Source organism: Arachis hypogaea, unplaced genomic scaffold, assembly GCF_003086295.3.
Source record: "Arachis hypogaea cultivar Tifrunner unplaced genomic scaffold, arahy.Tifrunner.gnm2.J5K5 arahy.Tifrunner.gnm2.scaffold_66, whole genome shotgun sequence".
NCBI lineage: Eukaryota > Viridiplantae > Streptophyta > Magnoliopsida > Fabales > Fabaceae > Arachis > Arachis hypogaea.
Window position 1 is genome coordinate 3,972 of NW_027255488.1, and position 19,489 is coordinate 23,460.

The 19,489-nt window shown below is 34.8% G+C and overlaps 2 protein-coding genes and 2 pseudogenes across 2 annotated transcripts; 3 read left to right on the forward strand and 1 right to left on the reverse strand.

The window, feature by feature from the left end:
* Nucleotides 1-2,853: 2,853 nt before the first annotated feature.
* LOC114927229 (vacuolar protein sorting-associated protein 55 homolog) lies at nucleotides 2,854-3,698 on the reverse strand (annotated as a pseudogene).
* Nucleotides 3,699-6,289: 2,591 nt separating this feature from the next.
* Nucleotides 6,290-11,009, forward strand: LOC114927225 (DExH-box ATP-dependent RNA helicase DExH3-like; annotated as a pseudogene).
* Nucleotides 11,010-11,024: 15 nt separating this feature from the next.
* Nucleotides 11,025-13,669, forward strand: LOC140173092 (DExH-box ATP-dependent RNA helicase DExH3-like). Its single transcript, XM_072231856.1, has 4 exons — nucleotides 11,025-11,173; nucleotides 11,532-11,988; nucleotides 12,304-12,414; nucleotides 12,579-13,669. The coding sequence occupies exons 1-2, from the start codon at nucleotides 11,069-11,071 to the stop codon at nucleotides 11,901-11,903; spliced, it is 477 nt and encodes a 158-aa protein (XP_072087957.1). The 5' UTR covers nucleotides 11,025-11,068; the 3' UTR covers nucleotides 11,904-11,988; nucleotides 12,304-12,414; nucleotides 12,579-13,669.
* Nucleotides 13,670-14,848: 1,179 nt separating this feature from the next.
* Nucleotides 14,849-17,678, forward strand: LOC114927227 (protein DETOXIFICATION 16-like). The gene is made up of 7 exons (XM_029296867.2): nucleotides 14,849-15,599; nucleotides 15,846-16,390; nucleotides 16,484-16,570; nucleotides 16,668-16,724; nucleotides 16,829-17,186; nucleotides 17,256-17,342; nucleotides 17,429-17,678. Exons 1-7 carry the CDS (start codon nucleotides 15,348-15,350, stop codon nucleotides 17,543-17,545), a joined length of 1,503 nt encoding a protein of 500 aa, XP_029152700.1. The 5' UTR covers nucleotides 14,849-15,347; the 3' UTR covers nucleotides 17,546-17,678.
* Nucleotides 17,679-19,489: the final 1,811 nt, after the last annotated feature.

Here is a 19,489-nt window from a genome sequence, read left to right on the forward strand (position 1 = left end):
TTCTCTGAATACAATTATTCAATTAAGCTAAGCAAACGAAGCACCCATCTTTATATAGAAGAGAGAGAACAAAAACAGCATAGAGATAGAAGACATGTCTGCCTTTGATACCTTCAGTGTCGACTCCAATCACCACCAAAACCAAACCGACGAAGACAACTTCTCCGGCTACGGCGGCTACTCCAGCTTCTCCGGTGGAGATGTACCTACCGTCGACCACACTCCTCCAGCTGCATCGCCGAACATCTTCGGGTTCCGATCCAGATCCAAGCTACTCCCAGTTTTCCTTCGAACCGGTGCATGTAGCAGAAAACGGTAACGGCAATGGCTACCACGACGATGGCATTTTTATCTCAGACAGACCAATGCTTCCAGCACCCGCAGAGATGGGACCAGAGGAAGGTTGGGGAATTTGAAAGATTCAAAAAACCCTAATAAGGATGGGGTTGTTGATGTTGACGATGATGAGGAGAGCGAGGCTGATGAGGAAGAGGCGGAAACATCGAGAAGGGAGAATGGTGGGTCGAATCGCTAGGCCAAGGGATGATGCTGAGGAATAGAGGGCAGTTGGGAATTTAGTAAAAATCTATCTTTTTATGGGTACAAAGCCACTTTCATTTTTTGTGAGTATATTTGTCAGCGTTCTAAATTCTAATGAATACAAATGGTAATTTATTTAATATTTAAAAACCCACTTTAGATGAATCCTGAGTCTAAATAGATGAGTTCTCTATATATGAATGTTAAGTTTACCGTTCCTTTTTCAATTTTATAAACAGCATGCCGGCAAAAAGAAAGAACTTACCACGCAACTATTAACAAGGGGTCCAGAACTCAGAAACCCAACCGAGAACAACAGCAACTAAGAGGCAGTCAGCACACTCAAGGGGTCCACAATTCACAACTGCTAAAACTATTCAATCGAAGGGCTGACAATAGAAAAAACCTTCCCGGTGCTTTTTCAATAAAGTCTTGTCATATCCAAGTGGATGACATCACTACAGCAGAATACTGATCTAAAGTTTCTGCATGAGTACCGACCTGCTATTCCCACAGCAGCAATCAAAGGGGTAGACAACCCCCTCATCAATAAAAAGGGCAACACCAAATATCACTGGTAACCCTAGCCCAGTTTTACAAGAGTTGACTCAGAAGTAGATTCCGAAAATAGTTCTCCTTTCCTCTTGTAAGAAGCCATTCTAATGAGATATATACATCCTTACCGTATTTTCTGATTACTAAAGAAAGTGAAAATGGTAAGACATAACACACCTAGAGACTTGCTACATCAACAGAAGAAATGAATTAATATTAATAGACTCTAATATTAATAGACTTGCCATGAAAGTATTTAACTTGATGGTCACTAGGGGCTATTTACCTGACATTGTAACTTACACTTAACTTATACATGGATAGTGTGTGATTAAAAACATAAATAAGGTTATGCATCTTTTGAATGAAATGGTCAATGCTGGATTCGTTCCTGATGTTGTCACTTGGACCACTCTTATCGGTGGGTTTTGTCGAGTTGGTCGACCATTGGCTGCAAAAGAACTCTTTTTTAGTACAAACATGGCCAGATGCCCAATCTCCAGACTTGTGCTGTTATATTGGATGGTCTATGTAAATGCCAGCTTCTTTTCGAGGCAACATCGTTGTTTGAATTAATGGAGAAGAGTGGTTTGGATCTTAACATTGTGATTTATAATATTATGCTTGATGGAATGTGGGCCACTGGAGAAGTAAATGGGGCGTGAAAACTTTTTTCTTCTTTGCGTGCTAAAGGTCTGTAAATTCATTTGTATACTTATAACATTATGGTTAAAGGTCTCTGTAAACAAGGTTTAATAGATGAAGCTGAAGACTTACTTACGAACATGGAAGAGAATGGCTGCCCGCCAAACTACTCCACTTACAATGTCTTTGTCCAAGGGTTACTAATTAAAAATGATTCTTTAAGGTCCATGAAATACCTTCAAATAATGATAGACAAAGGCTTTTCAGTAGATGCTACCATCATAGAATTGATTATCAATTACTTATCCACTAATCAAGGAGACAGTGCATTTCGAGAATTTTTGTTCCCAAAAAGATAACATCTTACAGGATTTTCATTAGAAGTACATTGAGTCTGGCCTCTTGATTCATCCATGTAAATAATACTAGAAAAAATTAATACCATTCAAGAGCTTCCAGCTGACAACTTGTGCAATTATGAAGTTGATCCTTGACTTAGATCCTCTTAAAATACTCAAGAATTTGGTTTTTTCCGCCACTTGTTGGGGATGTTTGTTAATATAATAATTCTTTAGCTACCCAACAGTTAAAGTAGGAGTTGGTCATTGACTCTTCTAATGGCAAGTATTTTGGCCCCCTACTTGCACTTTTTTGTACAATAGATCAACAGTAGCTTAGATCAGAATATATAGGAGTTGGGCATTTAGAAAAGTATTTTCATTGTATTCCTATATCTATGTTGTCTTACTTAAATATAAAGATTTATGATAAAGCAAGTTACATTGGTTTGTATATGCTTTCTTTTCATTGTACTTTTTACATGAATGTATTAAAAATGAAAGTGACAATATTCATTCCTTTATAAAAGATAAGCAAAGTTATATTGTTGTTAAGTAATCATTGACACTTTGACAGAGATTCTGCCTAGGTAAATGTTATGTATAGTTTAGTTGAATGGATTCCATTAATTTAGAAGAATTATATGATATAAGCAGGCCTTAGGACTTGCCCTTTCCCTTGCAATCAGTAATGAAGGAGATAAATTTTAAGTGAGTATTAACTCATGAAATTTAGCAAAAATTAACATGAATTTTAAAAAAGCAAGAGAACCAATAGCGCGCACAAAGAATAAATCCATTTTTACACATGAAATTATGTCTAGTAGATTTCCATCTCATATCATACTGTAATAGTCATCTTCATCACTCATCCCCATGAAACACAATATGGCTAATACAAACACGAAGAAAGATGAAAGCTCCATTGCAAAGGCTCCCCAACCAATAACACCAGAATGCTTTAGAATGCTTGGAATGGTAATGCTTTCAATAGTTGAGAATCTAGTCAAGAACTTGGCTAAATTCACCCGGCTGCTCCATCATTCATCAGACCACAAAACAAAAAGTTGAATGATTAATAACCTTGGCTCGGTATACAATCTTATCTTTTTTCTTATTAAATTATTTTTCAATTAATGCTTGAATAATAACAGTTTACCTGCTATGAGATTCAGAAAATATAGAAGAACCATTAGACCCCGCAAAGAACCGCAGAGGCATTGGGAGAAGCACATATGTTATAGTTGCAAGAAAACAAAACACCAAATGTAATAACAAACCAGGAATGTTCGGTCACATTAACATCTCATTCCCTTAAATCTTCAAGAAATAAATACAGAGATGCTTTATCTCACCACTTAGCATCGGCCACCAATTATTATACAAAGCACATGCCTGTCACATAACACAGATGCAACTAGGTAAGCAACAATTACTTCGTTACCAATAAGATGTGATGCATTTATTAACAATGAGAAGAACACAGACCAAAATTTGCAAGACAATTCCCCCAGAGACTAAGATTGCCAAAAAGGCAAGTTATCCCGTGCTCAGGCAAGAACGCAAATATCCTGGTAAGTCTGCCATCTCCAACTCACCTCATGTTACACGGAAAAAGGGCTGGAGCAAGAAATCTCATTACCATAATACTATATGGATATTAAATCAGAAGAAAATACTAAATCAAAACCAATTCTAATTTCTAACAAAGCTGTCATAGATAAGATGAAGGTGTAAACCAACCACACTGATATTCAAAAGTTTGGTTTTATTCTATCACAGTGCCTGCTGCATAAGCACAGGGAAAGAAAATCTAGTGATTTGAGATCAGCATCAGGTAAGTCTAATGCAATATTAAAACAACAAAAACAGCAGCAGCAGCTATGTAAATTAATGACATAACGAAGAAAACAAAGGCCATATTTTTTATGAGATAGCTAATATGCAATATAATTTCAAACCTAATTCACCTAATAGACATTACATTATTTCAATCACAATTTGCCATACAAGATATCACTTCTCTTTATTATTGAACAAGTGAATGACATTTCCACACCTTTTCACAAACAAGCCTTTGCATATCTGAAATGGTTTAAACATATAATAGTACCTAAAAATCAAAAACCCAATCCCACATATTTTTTACCCTAAAATCAACAAGATCAAAGTTGCACTAGCCAAATGATTGATTGATACCCAAAATCCATACAACAATCTGGTCTAGATGACAGTATGTTCAAATATAACTAAATTCACGGATACGAAAACCCAAAGCTAAAAGCGAAGGCCATGGAAACAAATCCTATGAACAAGCACAGGAGTAACGGCAATTTTGTTCTCTCAGATAAAAGAGAGCAAGAAACTAACAATCAGCAAAGTTTAATCAGAAAAGATGATACACTATAATCCCTAAAATTGAAAGGAGAGGGTTCAGCCTGCAAATAAGTGCATGCGATTGGGAACTACATAAGCAAAGCGGAATCCAATCTGGGAGAACAATAAACTCCGATAAAACCACAAATTGATAAGAGATGTGGAAAAAGGTTGCAGAATAACACAAATTGGGGGGGGGGATTAAGAAACTCGTACCTGAAGAGTGAAGTGCTTAGAACGAAGTAGAATTTTTTGTTGTAATTGAAAGGAGATATACGGATCGCTGAGGTTGATGTGTACCGAAGGTTGAATAGCATTCAGGGTTCAGCAGCAACGGCAATGACCTGCCACTCAGACTTAGCTACCAGCTAGCACATGGGTCCAAAATCCCAACAAACCCTTCCGTAGATTATAGAATCCGCCACGATACTCGAGAAACCTAGCAGATTAACGCGATAGCGAAGAACAAGAACACAGATCGAATTGAAAGTGTAGTGCGGCGGGAGGGTAGTAGCTGACATGAGGACATCAAAGGAAAGATTTTTTGGCAGAGCCAATTGTGATGATGCTTAGTGTAGGAGGAACCCTAGCAGAGATTCTCTTCTTCAAAAGAATGGTTAAAAGAGAAGGGAGAATTTTAAAAAACTAAAAATATGAAGGGGTAGTCAAAAATAAAAAAATGGGGTTCTATTTGTAAATATTTTTTTATAGTTAATGATATTTTTATAGTCCCATATAGAGGTGGGAGTAAAGAATTCGTTGCCTAAAAATTAATTTTTAAAAGTAACTTATAAAAATTAACTTTTAAAAGATAACTTTTTAAAAGGGTCACGGATTTGTTACTCCCACTGAATTATATAACTAAATTTATTTATCCGTTAGTGCTTTCTTATTTTGAATTCATTTATCTAGTGAATGAGCTAAATATTACTTTACTATATTGGACTTCATTTTATCCTCTTTGTTTGTTCTTTTTTTTGCAGTAAAGAAATTTTACATCTGATTATTGAACCAACAATAGATAATTTTAGATAATTATATTCTAAATATAAAGCTCTAGAATATTCAAGTAAACTGGTCTTGAAAAATAAGTTTATTCATAATTGTTTTATGAATTTGAAACTAACACAGGATGACTTTTACTATGTTGGTTGTCTAAAATTGAAAGTGATCAGAAAATACTCTAGGCATTGAAGTAGTAGGAGAAGGTGCATATTGGTTTTCAAAAATTGGAGTAATATCTTAGTGTAATAATTGTTTTACTTTATTTTATGATTGATGTGTACTTTGTAACTTTATATGATTACATGTATTTAACTTTGATCGAATTATCTTAAAAAAAAAAAAAGATTAACTATATTAAAATAGTTCATATTCTAGAGATGTAATATAAGACTTCTTTTTTTTAACTAACATCCATGAAGTTTATCCACAGGTATGAGAGTGATAATTTTGAGAAAATAAGAGTGCACTTGAGAACAACATGTTAGCAGTTTTCAATACATAATCAGTTACTTAAAAAAAAAAAGAGAAAATATATTTATATCCTTGATGGTTCATTTTAAATCAGTGTGCAACTAAATTTTAAATTTTTTTATCATAGGTGACAAATTTTCAATAAATCATGTTTGGGTCTAATTTATTAAGCCTTAAAATAACATAAGAATTAAGAGACAAAAGAATAATTATTAAAAAAATAAGATAAGCAAGAGGGAAGGATACTCTTAAGAAATTTATATCATTTACAGGTCAAAATTAGCAAGTATAAAATAGTGGCTACCATATCAACCTTAATGTTATCATTATTTATAGGTTTTCTCAATTCTGTTTGTTAAATTCTGAACAAAATTACCCTGGGCAGCCGACAATATGCAAGAGTTGTTGTCTTTAGTAAAGCACCTCTGCCAAATTACCGCCCTGATTTGGATGATAAGCGTCCACAAAGAGAGGTATCACATTGCATTGATGTTTTCTGTTCATTTCCTTTTGTTTCTGCACTAAGAGTTATTAACAAACACCAGCCTTATTAATTGTTTGAACACTTTAAAAATTGTGATGTTTGGTAAATCCTTTATCCTCTTGCATGTTCATGCTCTGATTGACTGATTTTTCTGTGCTCTTGCAGGTAATCTTACCTTTTGGTGTTCATAGAGAAGTAGATACTCATCTCCGCGCCCATCTTTCACAAAAGCCTACAAAAAGGCTAGGTTTTTTTTTTATGATTCTTTGCATAGATCAAGTGATTCTGGAAGTATTCGCACCAATGACGGGATTTATGAGAAGCCAGTGCCTAGGATCCATAATTCTGTTGTCAAGGAGAAAATCCTTCAGCGGAGAAGTTTGGAACTGCGTATTAAGCAAGAAGATTGGCAGGTTTATTAACCCTATCTAAATTGCATCTTATTTTCCATTATATTCTTAGTTGGCATTTAAAGAGTGTTGTGCATTCTTTTTTGAATATCAACCAGTATTTAATTTGTGGTTTTTGGGTTCCGGCAATAAAAACATTTTTATTGCTGGTTCAATTCAAGTCTCATTCGTATTGTGAGTGGAACTTTATGAAATCTAGGTACAATTAACGACCTTATTGGTCTAGCCCTGATCGTTATTGTAATAGTTATATCTGTTATGTTTGAATACACTTTTAATGAGTAATAGTTCGTATATTAACAAATTTAAAAAGTTGTTTGTTTCATTGTAGTTCTTTTGACTGGAGTGTCATGAGCAATAGTTGAATATTCTAGATGTTTGTGAGTTTTGATTCATGTTATGTGGTTTCTGAGCTTGTTGACTTATAATTTGAGATGTTTGTTGATCTTCTCTATCTGTGAAAATTTGTGTGTATAAATGTCCTTGTACAAATTTAGCTTTTAGAAATTTATAACAGATGCTGGTTTATCCGTAGGGGTCTCCTGAAGGGCAAAGGATGCTCGAATTTCGTAGAAGTCTTCCTGCATTCAAAGAGAAAGATGCATTTTTGAAAGTCATTTCAGATAATCAGGTGAAAAGGGAAAAATGTGTCCCATGTGTTATGTAATGCTGTCACTGTCATATTACAATTCTTTCTGAGATTCATGCTTTGTTAGCACTGGAACCACAGTTACAAATTTAGTTAAGGGATGTGAAGTGAGTAATGACTTGTAAGAATGCAGCTATCCGTGATCGATTGTATGACTGTGACACGTTTGGAGAGGCATAGACACTGGAACATACATTTCTGGACAACATACATAATAGAGACTAATTTAGTTGTATAAGGTGCTATCAATCAGATCATGAATGGATGATATTCAATCTGATCAGCAAAATTTACCACAATAAAATACTCTGAATAATGTTTTTTTTTTAAATGTTATAGAGGTTAGTTATCAAATTGGCACAAGTTATAATTTCTTAGCAAGCTATAATTCAGAATTCGTGACATATGTTGCAAATTTTTTTTCTTATGTAGGACCATTTATTGCTGAGACTATGAATCCTGATATGCTTTTATTGAATGATAGTTTATATTAATTGGTGTTATTAATGAAAATTTGCAGGTCATTGTTGTCTCAGGTGAAACTGGTTGTGGTAAGACCACACAACTTCCCCAGTACATACTAGAATCTGAGACTGAAGCTGGACGTGGTGCTGGATGTAACATAATTTGTACTCAGCCTAGAAGAATATCTGCTATGTCTGTTTCTGAAAGAGTTGCAGCAGAACGTGGGGAGAAATTGGGAGAATCTGTTAGTTTGTGAAACTTTTGGGCTTTCTGGTTCTTGAAGTATCTGTTATACTTATGACTACTTATTAGCTTATATTATCTAATTTGTCCTTCTGAAGGTTGGCTACAAAGTTCGGTTGGAGGGTATGAAAGGAAGGGATACTCCTCTTCTTTTTTGTACCACAGGTGTATTATTGAGGAGACTACTAGTGGATAGGACTTTAAATGGTGTAACTCATGTTGTTGTTGATGAAATTCATGAACGTGGAATGAATGAAGGTAGTCATATATAACGTGTATTCCAGTGTTGTTGATTGCGATACAAGTTTACTTACCACTGGTTTTCACTTTTGTCAGATTTTTTTTTGATTGTCCTGAAGGAGCTTCTTCCTCGCCGTCCTGATTTGAGATTAATTTTGATGAGTGCAACCTTAAATGCTGAGCTTTTCTCTTCCTACTTTGATGGTGCTCCAACTATGCACATTCCTGTAAGCTCTAGACACAAACAGCTTATACCATATTCACTTTCTCTAAAAAATTTCTTTTATAAAATAAAGACAGCTCTTTTTTCAGTCAGGTCTCAGTAGTAGTTGCTTGTTAAATATTTCACGAAGTGTCATGCATAGATTTCTCATTTTGCTTATAGTTGTCTTTAAAAATACCCTTCTCCTTTTGATCTTATGGCCTGTGAAATTATAGGGTTTTACATATCCAGTCCGAGCAAGTTTTCTGGAGGATATTCTGGAAGTGACTGGATATCGGTTGAATCGTTATAATCAAATTGATGACTATGGTCAAGAAAAAACATGGAAAATGCAGAAACAAGCTTTAGCTTTCCGGAAAAGAAAGAGCCAAATTGCTTCTGCTGTTGAGGTGCGTAACTTGCCGTAACATTGTTGCTTTTATAGCTATTCTTTTTGGGTCTAATTCTGTTCATTTCTCTATGAGTTTGTATAGGATGCGCTAGAAGTTGCAGACTTCCACAGATATAGTCTACGCACTCGGGAGTCATTGTCCTGCTGGTGCCCTGACTCACTTGGTTTTAACCTTATTGAACATGTGCTTTCTCACATTGTCAAGAATGAAAGGCCAGGTGCTGTTTTGGTTTTTATGACTGGGTGGGATGACATAAACTCCTTGAAGGATAAGCTCCAAACTCATCCTTTGTTAGGAGATCCCAGCCGTGTCTTGCTTCTTGCATGTCATGGATCCATGGCCAGCACTGAGCAGGTAATGTTCATAGTAATAGGCTGGAAAGAAGCCAGCAAAAACAGTTGCCACATTCTAGTTTGCGATTTAATTCAAGATATCAAAGTGCTATATAGTTCCCCTCTTAAGCTTATTGAGGGTAAATATGGTATTAAAAATGGGTTTTTTTTACTGGCTTCGGGGAACAATTTTTTTTTTCAAGATTATTTGATTGTAGAAGGGGAGATATTTTAAAATGCAACTTGGAATCAAGAGTCTTGTAGAGCATGAATTTAATCTCATCCATTTACTGCTGCAGTTGCGTATCTAAGGGACTTACTTTGTTACGCTTGCATTTATTTTGCTGCGGAAGATGGGGGAGTGTTGGATTTCTTGTCATATTGAAGCGATTAACTGAATAACATCTGTGTCTCACCTTATATTTCTAGTCATATTTACGCATAGCAATGTATTTTCTTATAAATTTTGTTTGCTTTCCTGTTTTTTCTTTTCTTCTGCAGAGGTTGATATTTGAAAACCCTGAAGGTGGGGTGAGGAAAATTGTTCTGGCAACTAACATGGCTGAGACTAGTATTACCATCGATGATGTTGTCTTTGTGGTTGATTGTGGTAAAGCTAAAGAGACATCATATGATGCACTAAACAACACTCCTTGTTTACTTCCATCTTGGATATCAAAAGCTGCTGCCCGGCAGGTATTTTTTTTTTATTGTTTATTTAATTTTGTGGATATTGATTATTTACCCCTTTGAGGTTGAACATTGTCAAATTAAACTGGTTAAGGATGACCTAGAAAAATTGAGAACAATGTTAGAAAAACCGTTGATCCGTAGTTTTTTCCTGAAATTTTGGTTTTTCATCAGGTAATGGGATCAGGATCAGCTGTATTTTCTTTACAACAAAAATCTAATAATTTTAGATTGTAAATAATGTGTCAATTGGAACAGATGGAATTGTTGCTGTCACATGCACAGACATTCTTGTATAGTTTAGCTAGTATACAGATGTATATAGATTCACAATGTTTGATACTTTCCAAACTACTACTTATTATGAAGTATATGGATTTGATTATTTTGGTTTCTTAAAAGGTTTCAATTTCTTTTCTTTAGAGGAGAGGAAGGGCTGGTCGTGTTCAACCTGGTGAATGCTACCATCTATATCCCAGATGTGTTTATGATGCTTTTGCTGATTATCAATTGCCAGAACTTTTGAGAACACCTTTGCAGTCCTTATGTTTGCAAATCAAAAGTTTACAACTTGGAAGCATATCTGAATTCTTAGCTAGAGCTCTCCAGCCACCAGAGCCGCTATCGGTAAAATTTCATTGTGCATATTTTTGGAACTTGTGCTGAAATACGATGGTTGTTAATTAACTTCGTTACCAGTGACTTGTATACACTAAATTTTAATACATGTTCAACTTATATAAGTTTTATTTTATTTAATTAATTGTATTATCAATTCATTTGATTCTGCAGGTTCAAAATGCTGTTTAGTATCTGAAGAACCAGGTAGAAGAACTAGTACTTTATTGTTTCTTGCTCTCAACTTCCCTTCCCATTTATTCTTCCAACAAAGTTTCTCCTGTCATGGGTTTATCCAAGCTCTTCTTCCAACTGCTGATATTGTCATATTGATTTGTTACTTTCCAGGGCGCTAGTTGTCAATTCTTCCTGTGGAGCCCAAACTCAGCAAAATGCTCATTCTGGGCGCTATCTTCAACTGTTTGGATCCCATAATGACTGTTGTTGCTGGTCTTAGTGTAAGGGATCCATTTCTGATGCCGGCTGACAAGAAGGATGTAAGTCACCATGACTATCGTTTTCCCTTGACATTGGATGTAAATCTTGCTAGAAAAATAGTGGATTTATCATTTTTTATGTTATCATGTGATGACATCACTTGTTTTTTGGAATATTAATATTGGAACTAAAGTTTAACAATATCATCTGATTAAGTATGTTGGACCTATCAAGTATCAAGCATGCTCTCTGGTAGAGCATATTAATGTTGAGAAAAATGGCTTCTATTGATTCCTTTTTAGCGCTCAAATATTATCACTAATTTATCAAGTAGGATTAAAATAATCAATATGCTATGTGTGAGGCAGAAAAGGCTTAACTTTGTATTTAGTTGTTTTATATGCATGTTTCATACAGCTTGCAGAGTCTGCTAAGGCCCAGTTTTCTGCTCGTGACTATAGTGATCATCTTGCACTTGTCCGAGCTTATGAGGGTTGGAAAGAGGCTGAAGCTCAGCAAGCTGGCTACGAGTACTGTTGGCAAAATTTTCTTTCTTCTCAAACACTTAGGGCCATTGACTCCCTTCGAAAGCAATTCTGTTACTTGCTTAAAGATATTGGGTTGGTTGATCACAATTCTGAGACCTACAGTAGATGGAGTCATGAGGAGCATCTTGTCCGAGCAGTCATTCATTCCGTTCTCACAACAAAAGGAAAGGGAAAAAGAGATCGAATGATCGATTCACCATTGCGAGCATTAACCCCAAAAGGACGAATATTGTGGTGTTAGCGGCAGATCAAACAATTGATGAGCGAAAACGTGACGAAAAAAAAAAGAAGTTTCGGGTTTGTTTCCTGGAGTATCATCTGTTGTGGTAATCTCTTGTTTATGCTAATTCTACTTCCGTTTCCAATTTTCACTCTTCTTTTTCCCCCTCTTTTCATGTGTGTCAGTGTTTACTTTGGTACATCCATATGCGTCAGTGTATGTATTGTACTGCTCCAACATCTGCAGAATCCATTTTCTAATTCTACTAATGGTATTTTCATTAAAAAAACATGCCTGAGTGACACACACATACACAAGCAGGAGGCGTATGTGCTTCCTTACAATTGTGCTCCCTTTAGTTTGTACTCAGTTTTCCTGTTGATATGGGCAATTTGTGGTGAGCATATGATTCTTTTGACAGGATGGTCACCTAAAAATGTTGGGAGGTTATTTGGAATTTTTCATGAAACCTGAATTAGCTAACACTTACTTGCGGTTGAAGGGGGAGCTGGAGGAACTGATACAGAAAAAAGTATGTTCAATCCATTTGATCATAGTTTTTATTTTATTCCCGTACATCTCAAATTCTTCCAGCCATTATTCATTTGTGTAAAGACTTATTCTTCATTCAATTTTCAGTCTCTCCAAGTCCATGACATACTTATAATTTACTTTATGCTTTGCATGTTTTGCCAGCTTCTGAATCGCATGACGAGCTTCTTTCAGCTGTTAGATTGGTGATATCTGAGGACCACTGTGATGGCAGATTCATATTTGGTCGCCGGGCCACACCTGCACCCAAAGTAAAAGAGGCAACAAACTCCAAAAGTAGTGCTGGAGTAGAGGCTGAGAATTTTAAAAACCAGCTTCAGACATTACTTAACAGGGCTGGACATGAAGTGCCAACTTACAAAACAAGGCAACTGAAGAACAACCAATTCCGTTCCACCATCAATTTTTAATGGCTTGGATTTTGTTGGCCAGCCTTGCAGCAACAAGAAACAATCAGAAAAATCTGCTGCCGCTGAGGCTCTTCTATGGCTGAAAGGTGATATGCATTCTTCACACGATGTTGCCAGCCATATGTCTGTGCTTTTGAAAAAGAGCAACAAGAAAGATAAGAAAACTTCATCAAAACGTGCTAAATGGAGCTGACTCGAATCTACAAGATCTCTATCTTGGATAGATCATTTTTACGTGGTTTTTCACCGAGGAAGAACATGTTCATTTTCAAGGCACTGGTTTCATCTTTCCAGTCACAATTTCGACAGTAAGTGTATGGAGCTACTAATGGTGAGGGAACTAGAATCTAAATGTTACAAATCTGAGCCCTTGTGCCCTTTTTTAAGATCTGGGAGTCCTTGTTCTTGTAAAGGGTGATTCCATCCAGAATCTACCGAGTTTCAAAGCAAAACGGAAAACAGCTCTAGATTGGGAGGCTGAGCAGTTACCGTTCAGACTAAGGACACTAATCTATGCTGATCATGCATTCTTCCAATTCATTGTTTTTGATGTGGAAGTTGGAAGGCATATGTATCCACTATTCTTTAAAGTATATTGTAGCTGCTTAGGAAACAGGTTTACATTAATCAAGTTAGCCGATCATCCATTTGAATGAAATGTAGTATATGTATTAAGGGACTTGGTACACCTACAAACGATCTTTTACTTATAATTCCTTTCGTCTTTATATTGAAAGTAGCAGTGAAGTGAGAAATGTAAAGGGAAAATGCAATTCTTATACCATATTATTAATATAATGACTAATGAGGTGGCATTGGTGTTTACTTTTGGATGAAGAACAAATAAAGAAAAAGGTAATCTCAGAGAGTATTATTATACATTAATTATTTTTAAACCATTCCATAAATAAAGAAAAATAGATTAATAAGCAATTAGTCTATAGTTTCTTAAACCAAAGCTTAGTATCATCGCAGAAGCAGACTAACATTACGTTGAACTAATATGAATTTTTAATCGTATATTATGAGCACTAATGTTAAAATAATTACGTCATTATGTCCACATTTTAGTTCAAAGCTGGTGTTGCTATCCTTGTGGTGCACAAAATAAATGTGTAAATAAATGTGCACAAACCTATTGAGATCTAGCATTGTTCCAAATACAGAGACTTGAATCTTTCCCATCCAAGTTTCCCAATAGATGGGGGGTGCTTTATGATCATGTGATCTTGTGGATATTGCTGAATAAGAGTGCTTTCTTCCACACTTATCTTGTAATCCAAGTACTTTAGTCCCATATCCTTTGAGGGCAATTCAAAGTCATATTTAGCAAGCCATTCGAAACCAAACTACTTGTATCAAAACTGCATTCTCAGGAAGGAAAACAATGTTAGTGAGGCCAGCTCCATGAACTCCCAATAGCACATCACAAGAATTCACCACATTTGCAAAGCTTGACATGCTTCCACCAGCTTCCATTACGATCGCCTCGAATCCCATGCTTCTAGCCATCTTTGCTATTTCAGCTGTGTTAGTGAATGATCTTGTTCTTCTTCTTGAAAGAATCAAAAGCCTTGGCTGCTGCTTCTTATTCTTATTATTCTCATCTTCACCCTCCTCTCTCAATTAGATTGCATTAACTCTCTTCACTGAACAAGAGTCTCTCAGAAAACTCCTGAAGTCTTTCATGGAATAGGAGTACTTTTGAGGGTCAATGCTTAGTTCTTTTGGATACCTTTTGAGACCAACATTCACACCTGTGAAGCAGTGAACTTGGTCAACTTTGTCAATGTTCAAGACCTCATAATTGGACAGCTTACTGAGAATTGCTTGGTACTTAGAAATCCACCAAGGACGCATTTCGGACACAACAAATTTAACTTGTCCATTGAATTGTCTAGAAGTCAGAAACAGTGGGATGATGATGTCTGTGAATTCATGGAAGTGTTTGCCAATATAGCCTGAAGTAGAGAATATCACAGCTGGAATGCTGTGATGTTGTGTGCACTATGGGAATTTCATGCCATCTTTCACTGCCTTTATTGACCATTCTCTTACACACTTACACACCTCGTTGCTTCTGCATCGTCCTTTCGCGCATAAGGCCTTATGGTCCATGAGGAGTTTTCTGTCAAGATTGTTGTTTCAGGTCTCACAATGTAAACAGAGGGAGGATTTTCTGCGGTTCAATTGCAAGAATGATTAGCAGAGTAACCCGGACCGATTTAGCTTCCGATTTACCAATTTTACGGTAGAACCGGCCAGACCGATCCAGATTTGATAACCATGCGTAAAAGTTGTTTCTCACCTTCCCTTTATTCATGCGTGAAAGTTGCTTCCCACCTTCCCTATAACTCATGCGTGTAACATGATTCTACCATCTCTTCTTTCTTTTTATTTTCTCTCTTCAACAATAAAACCCAAAACGAAAGGATATCTTTTTTAATTTCCCATAAATTTCTCACAAACTTCTTGTCTCTAAATCTAGTGTAAAAATTAATCCATGGAGGGAGAACAGGATAATAATACCGGTATCTCTGGTGAACCTCGCGTGTCCCATGAAAACAAGTTAAGAACAATACTTAAAGAAATAAAAAAACAACTATATTTGGCAGCACCTTTAATTATGGTGCATTTTCTTAATTTTGCCATCGAACTTATTTCAATAATGTTCGTTGGTCATGTAAGCGTGTTGACTCTCTCCGGCGTTTCCATGGCCATTTCCTTTACTTCTGTCACTGGCATTGGTTTAGTGGTTAGTTCTTTTTACTTTCATCTCTTAATACTCTTTTTACGATTTCAACAATCGAATTTTTCTCTTCTTTTTTCGTTTATAATTTGGATTTGATAAAGAATTTGTTAAAAAATATTTAACACCAATCAGATCTGGTTACACCCCTCCATGGCATGAAAACTAGAAGCAAATTAATTCATTGCCAACTGTTCCTATTAAATCAACTAACTTTGTGTTCAACTCCTTGTTGGTTTCATATAATGACAGATGGGAATTGCAAGTACGTTGGAAACTTTGTGTGGCCAATCATATGGAGCCGGACAGCATCAGATGTTAGGCATACACACTCAAAGAGCCATGCTTGTTCTTACCATTCTTTGCGTACCCATCTCTATTGTTTGGGCAAATACAAAATCCATTTTGATTTTATTTGGCCAGGATCACGAAATCTCCACAGAAGCAGGAAGATATGCTAAGTTAATCATTCCATACCTTTTTGCTTCTAGTGTTCTTCAGTGTCAGACTAGATTTCTACAGACACAGAACATTGGAGTTCCAATGATGCTCAGCTCTGGAGTAGCTACTACACTGCATGCTGCTTTGTGTTGGGCGTTAGTGTTCAAAGCTGGCTTAGGGAGTACTGGAGCTGCCTTATCAAATTGTATATCGTATTGGGTGAATGTGTTGATACTTGCCTTATACATAAAATTTTCTTCAAGATGTTCAGAAACTTGGACTGGATTTTCATTAGAGGCATTCCATAACATTCCTTCTTTTTTGAAACTTGCTATTCTTTCTTCTATTATGGTTTGGTAAGTTTCTACTAACTGTTGCTTTCCCCACCGTTACATTGTTCGAGATCCTCTACTAATGAGCTTTTGTTTGGTTCTCATTGTGCTGAACAGCTTGGAAATGTGGTCGTTTGAATTGATGGTTCTCCTAGGTGGTCGTCTTCCAAATCCAAAGTTGCAAACATCAGTGCTTTCTATTTGGTTAGTTCTCACAATTCTTAGCTACCAGCACTTTACATGTTATAGTGGATATTATTATTTGCACCGATCTAATAATAATTATTGTTGGAAATTTCAGTGTGAACACAGCATCAACTATTTGGATGATCCCGTTGGGATTAAGTGGAGCTATAAGGTAATTTAATTACTACTGTATGCTTATGAACATTTAGAATTTTGTGACAAATGTCGAAATCAAGTAAACGGTTGCAATTGCATAATTGTTTGTTTGTGTTGCAGCACTCGTGTATCAAACGAACTTGGGGCTGGTAATCCTTGGCCTGCACGTTTGGCAGTACGTGTAGTGTTAGTAGCAACCATTATTGAGGGTATCCTAGTTGCAACACTGATGATACTGTTACGCAATGTTTGGGGCCATGTTTATAGTAATGACGTACAAGTGGTTAGACACGTGGGACTCATGCTGCCAATTCTTGCAGCATCCAATTTCTTGGACGGACTGCAGGGTGTTCTTTCAGGAATTGTTAGAGGATGTAAAAAGCAGAAAATGGGTGCTTTTATTAACTTAGGTTCATATTACGTAGTTGGAGTTCCGTCCGCTATTGTATTGGCTTTCGTTTTGCATCTTGAAACAAAGGTATGTAAAATACCAAACTGAAATCTATTATTATTTGCGGAGTGTCTTAATTATTTAGGTACTGTGCAGGGACTCTGGTTTGGAATCATATGTGCCTTTGTTGTTCAAGTACTTAGTCTGATGATCATAACTCTTCGTATTGATTGGGAGAAAGAGGTGTCTACATTTTTTTTTCTTTTTGCTTTTTCTTTGAACTTTTAATTTTGCTTAGTTACTGATACGATTAAATTTGTTTTTTTTAGGCAAACATAACTACGGGAAGAGTTAATAATTCAGGACAGACAAGTACTGAAAGAGTTAATAATTTTTTTTTGGTGACTGAAAGAGTTAATAATTTAGTGACATCTAATGTATCCTAGCTGAATCAAAACTTAACTTAATTGATTCAATTTAAATAGAGTTATTTTAGGATATATATGTAAGATAATTTATTTTAGAATATTTATATAATATTAATTTTTATTTGATTTGCTTATATGATTTATCCTTTAATTTTTTATTATATAAAATATTAAAATTTAAAAATAATAAAAATATAAAAAAAACTTAAAATAATTGTAATTATTTTAAGTTTTAAAATTTAAAATTAATTTTTATAATCTTCATCTTATTGATAGCTATGCTATAGAAAGTTTAGTACCGTTTTTTTTTAATAACAATCTTTTCAGCAACTTTTATATTATTAGGTATTTTCTATGGTGGTCAAAATTTATTGGTGGCCAAGGTGGCTAATGTTGTTAGACCAATAAGGAATAGACATTTGATGGGGATAATATTTGTTAACTCTGGTTATAACATTCTTAATGAGTGGCAATTGAGTAAAGTCCGTTAGGAATACACGTAACGTAAGCATATGGAGAGGGTTTCTTACTTAGGATCTCATCTTTCCAGTTTACTTTCAGGGACGAAGTCGTTTTTTTTTTTAAATAAATAAAAAATAGGTATAAACCGCATTCGATCATTTCAATTTGGGATTTTTTATTTAAATAAATAAAATAATATAATATTTATATATATAGATATGTTTATAAGAATAATATTTTTTATTATTTATTTTGTTTGCGTAAAAAATGTGATATTTATTAATATATTTTAACCTATAAATTATAAAAATCTTTACATGTATTTCGTTTACTCACGATTATGCTTTCTATCAATTTAATTTTTTTTTCATTCTAATTATTCGGCTAAAATTATTATAATATGAATTAGATCGGTTTATATTATTCTAACATTTTTTAATTTAATTTTTTCGTGTACATAGGAATAAAAAAGAAAGAACAACGAAAAAACATGACACGTGGAGTAATTCACATTGAATAATTTACCTTTAATAGTTATTAATATAGATTACAAAACATTGAGTAGTTATTGATTACGCGAATAAATTCACATTTTTTAAATTTGAATGAGTTATTATTTAAATTCAAAAATTTAGATTTTATCTCGTTTATATTTTATCATTGATTAACATTTTGGAATACTATTTAAATACATGTATTAAAATTTGGGCGAGATATTTAAAATATTTTGAAATGTAAAATTTAAAATTGGATTAAATTTAAAAATAAAAATTAAATCAATATAATTTAAATAATAATAAATTATAAATTTAGCTAATACGCGTTTTTATGACATAAGTTAAGATTATTATTAGTATAATTTTTTAAATATTCTATTTTAATTGAAGCACATCAATTGTATTGAAAATCAAACTTAATTTAAATCAGTAAATTACACAACACAATTTTTGTCATCAGTCAATTATAGAACAAAGAATAAGTTCCATTTTAATTTTAGTATATAAAAAACATTTTTCAATTGAAGTCCTTCGTTAAGAACTACAGTTCTTTGTTTGCAAGCTACTAATGGTGAGGGAACTACTATATAAATGACAGTAAGTGTATGGAGCTACTAATGGTGAGGGAACTAGAATTTAAATGTTACAAATCTGAGCCCTTGTGCCCTTTTTTAAGATCTGGGAGTCCTTGTTCTTGTAAAGGGTGATTCCATCCAGAATCTACCGAGTTTCAAAGCAAAACGGAAAACAGCTCTAGATTGGGAGGCTGAGCAGTTACCGTTCAGACTAAGGACACTAATCTATGCTGATCATGCATTCTTCCAATTCATTGTTTTTGATGTGGAAGTTGGAAGGCATATCTATCCACTATTCTTTAAAGTATATTGTAGCTGCTTAGGAAACAGGTTTACATTAATCAAGTTAGCCGATCATCCATTTGAATGAAATGTAGTATATGTATTAAGGGACTTGGTACACCTACAAACGATCTTTTACTTATAAT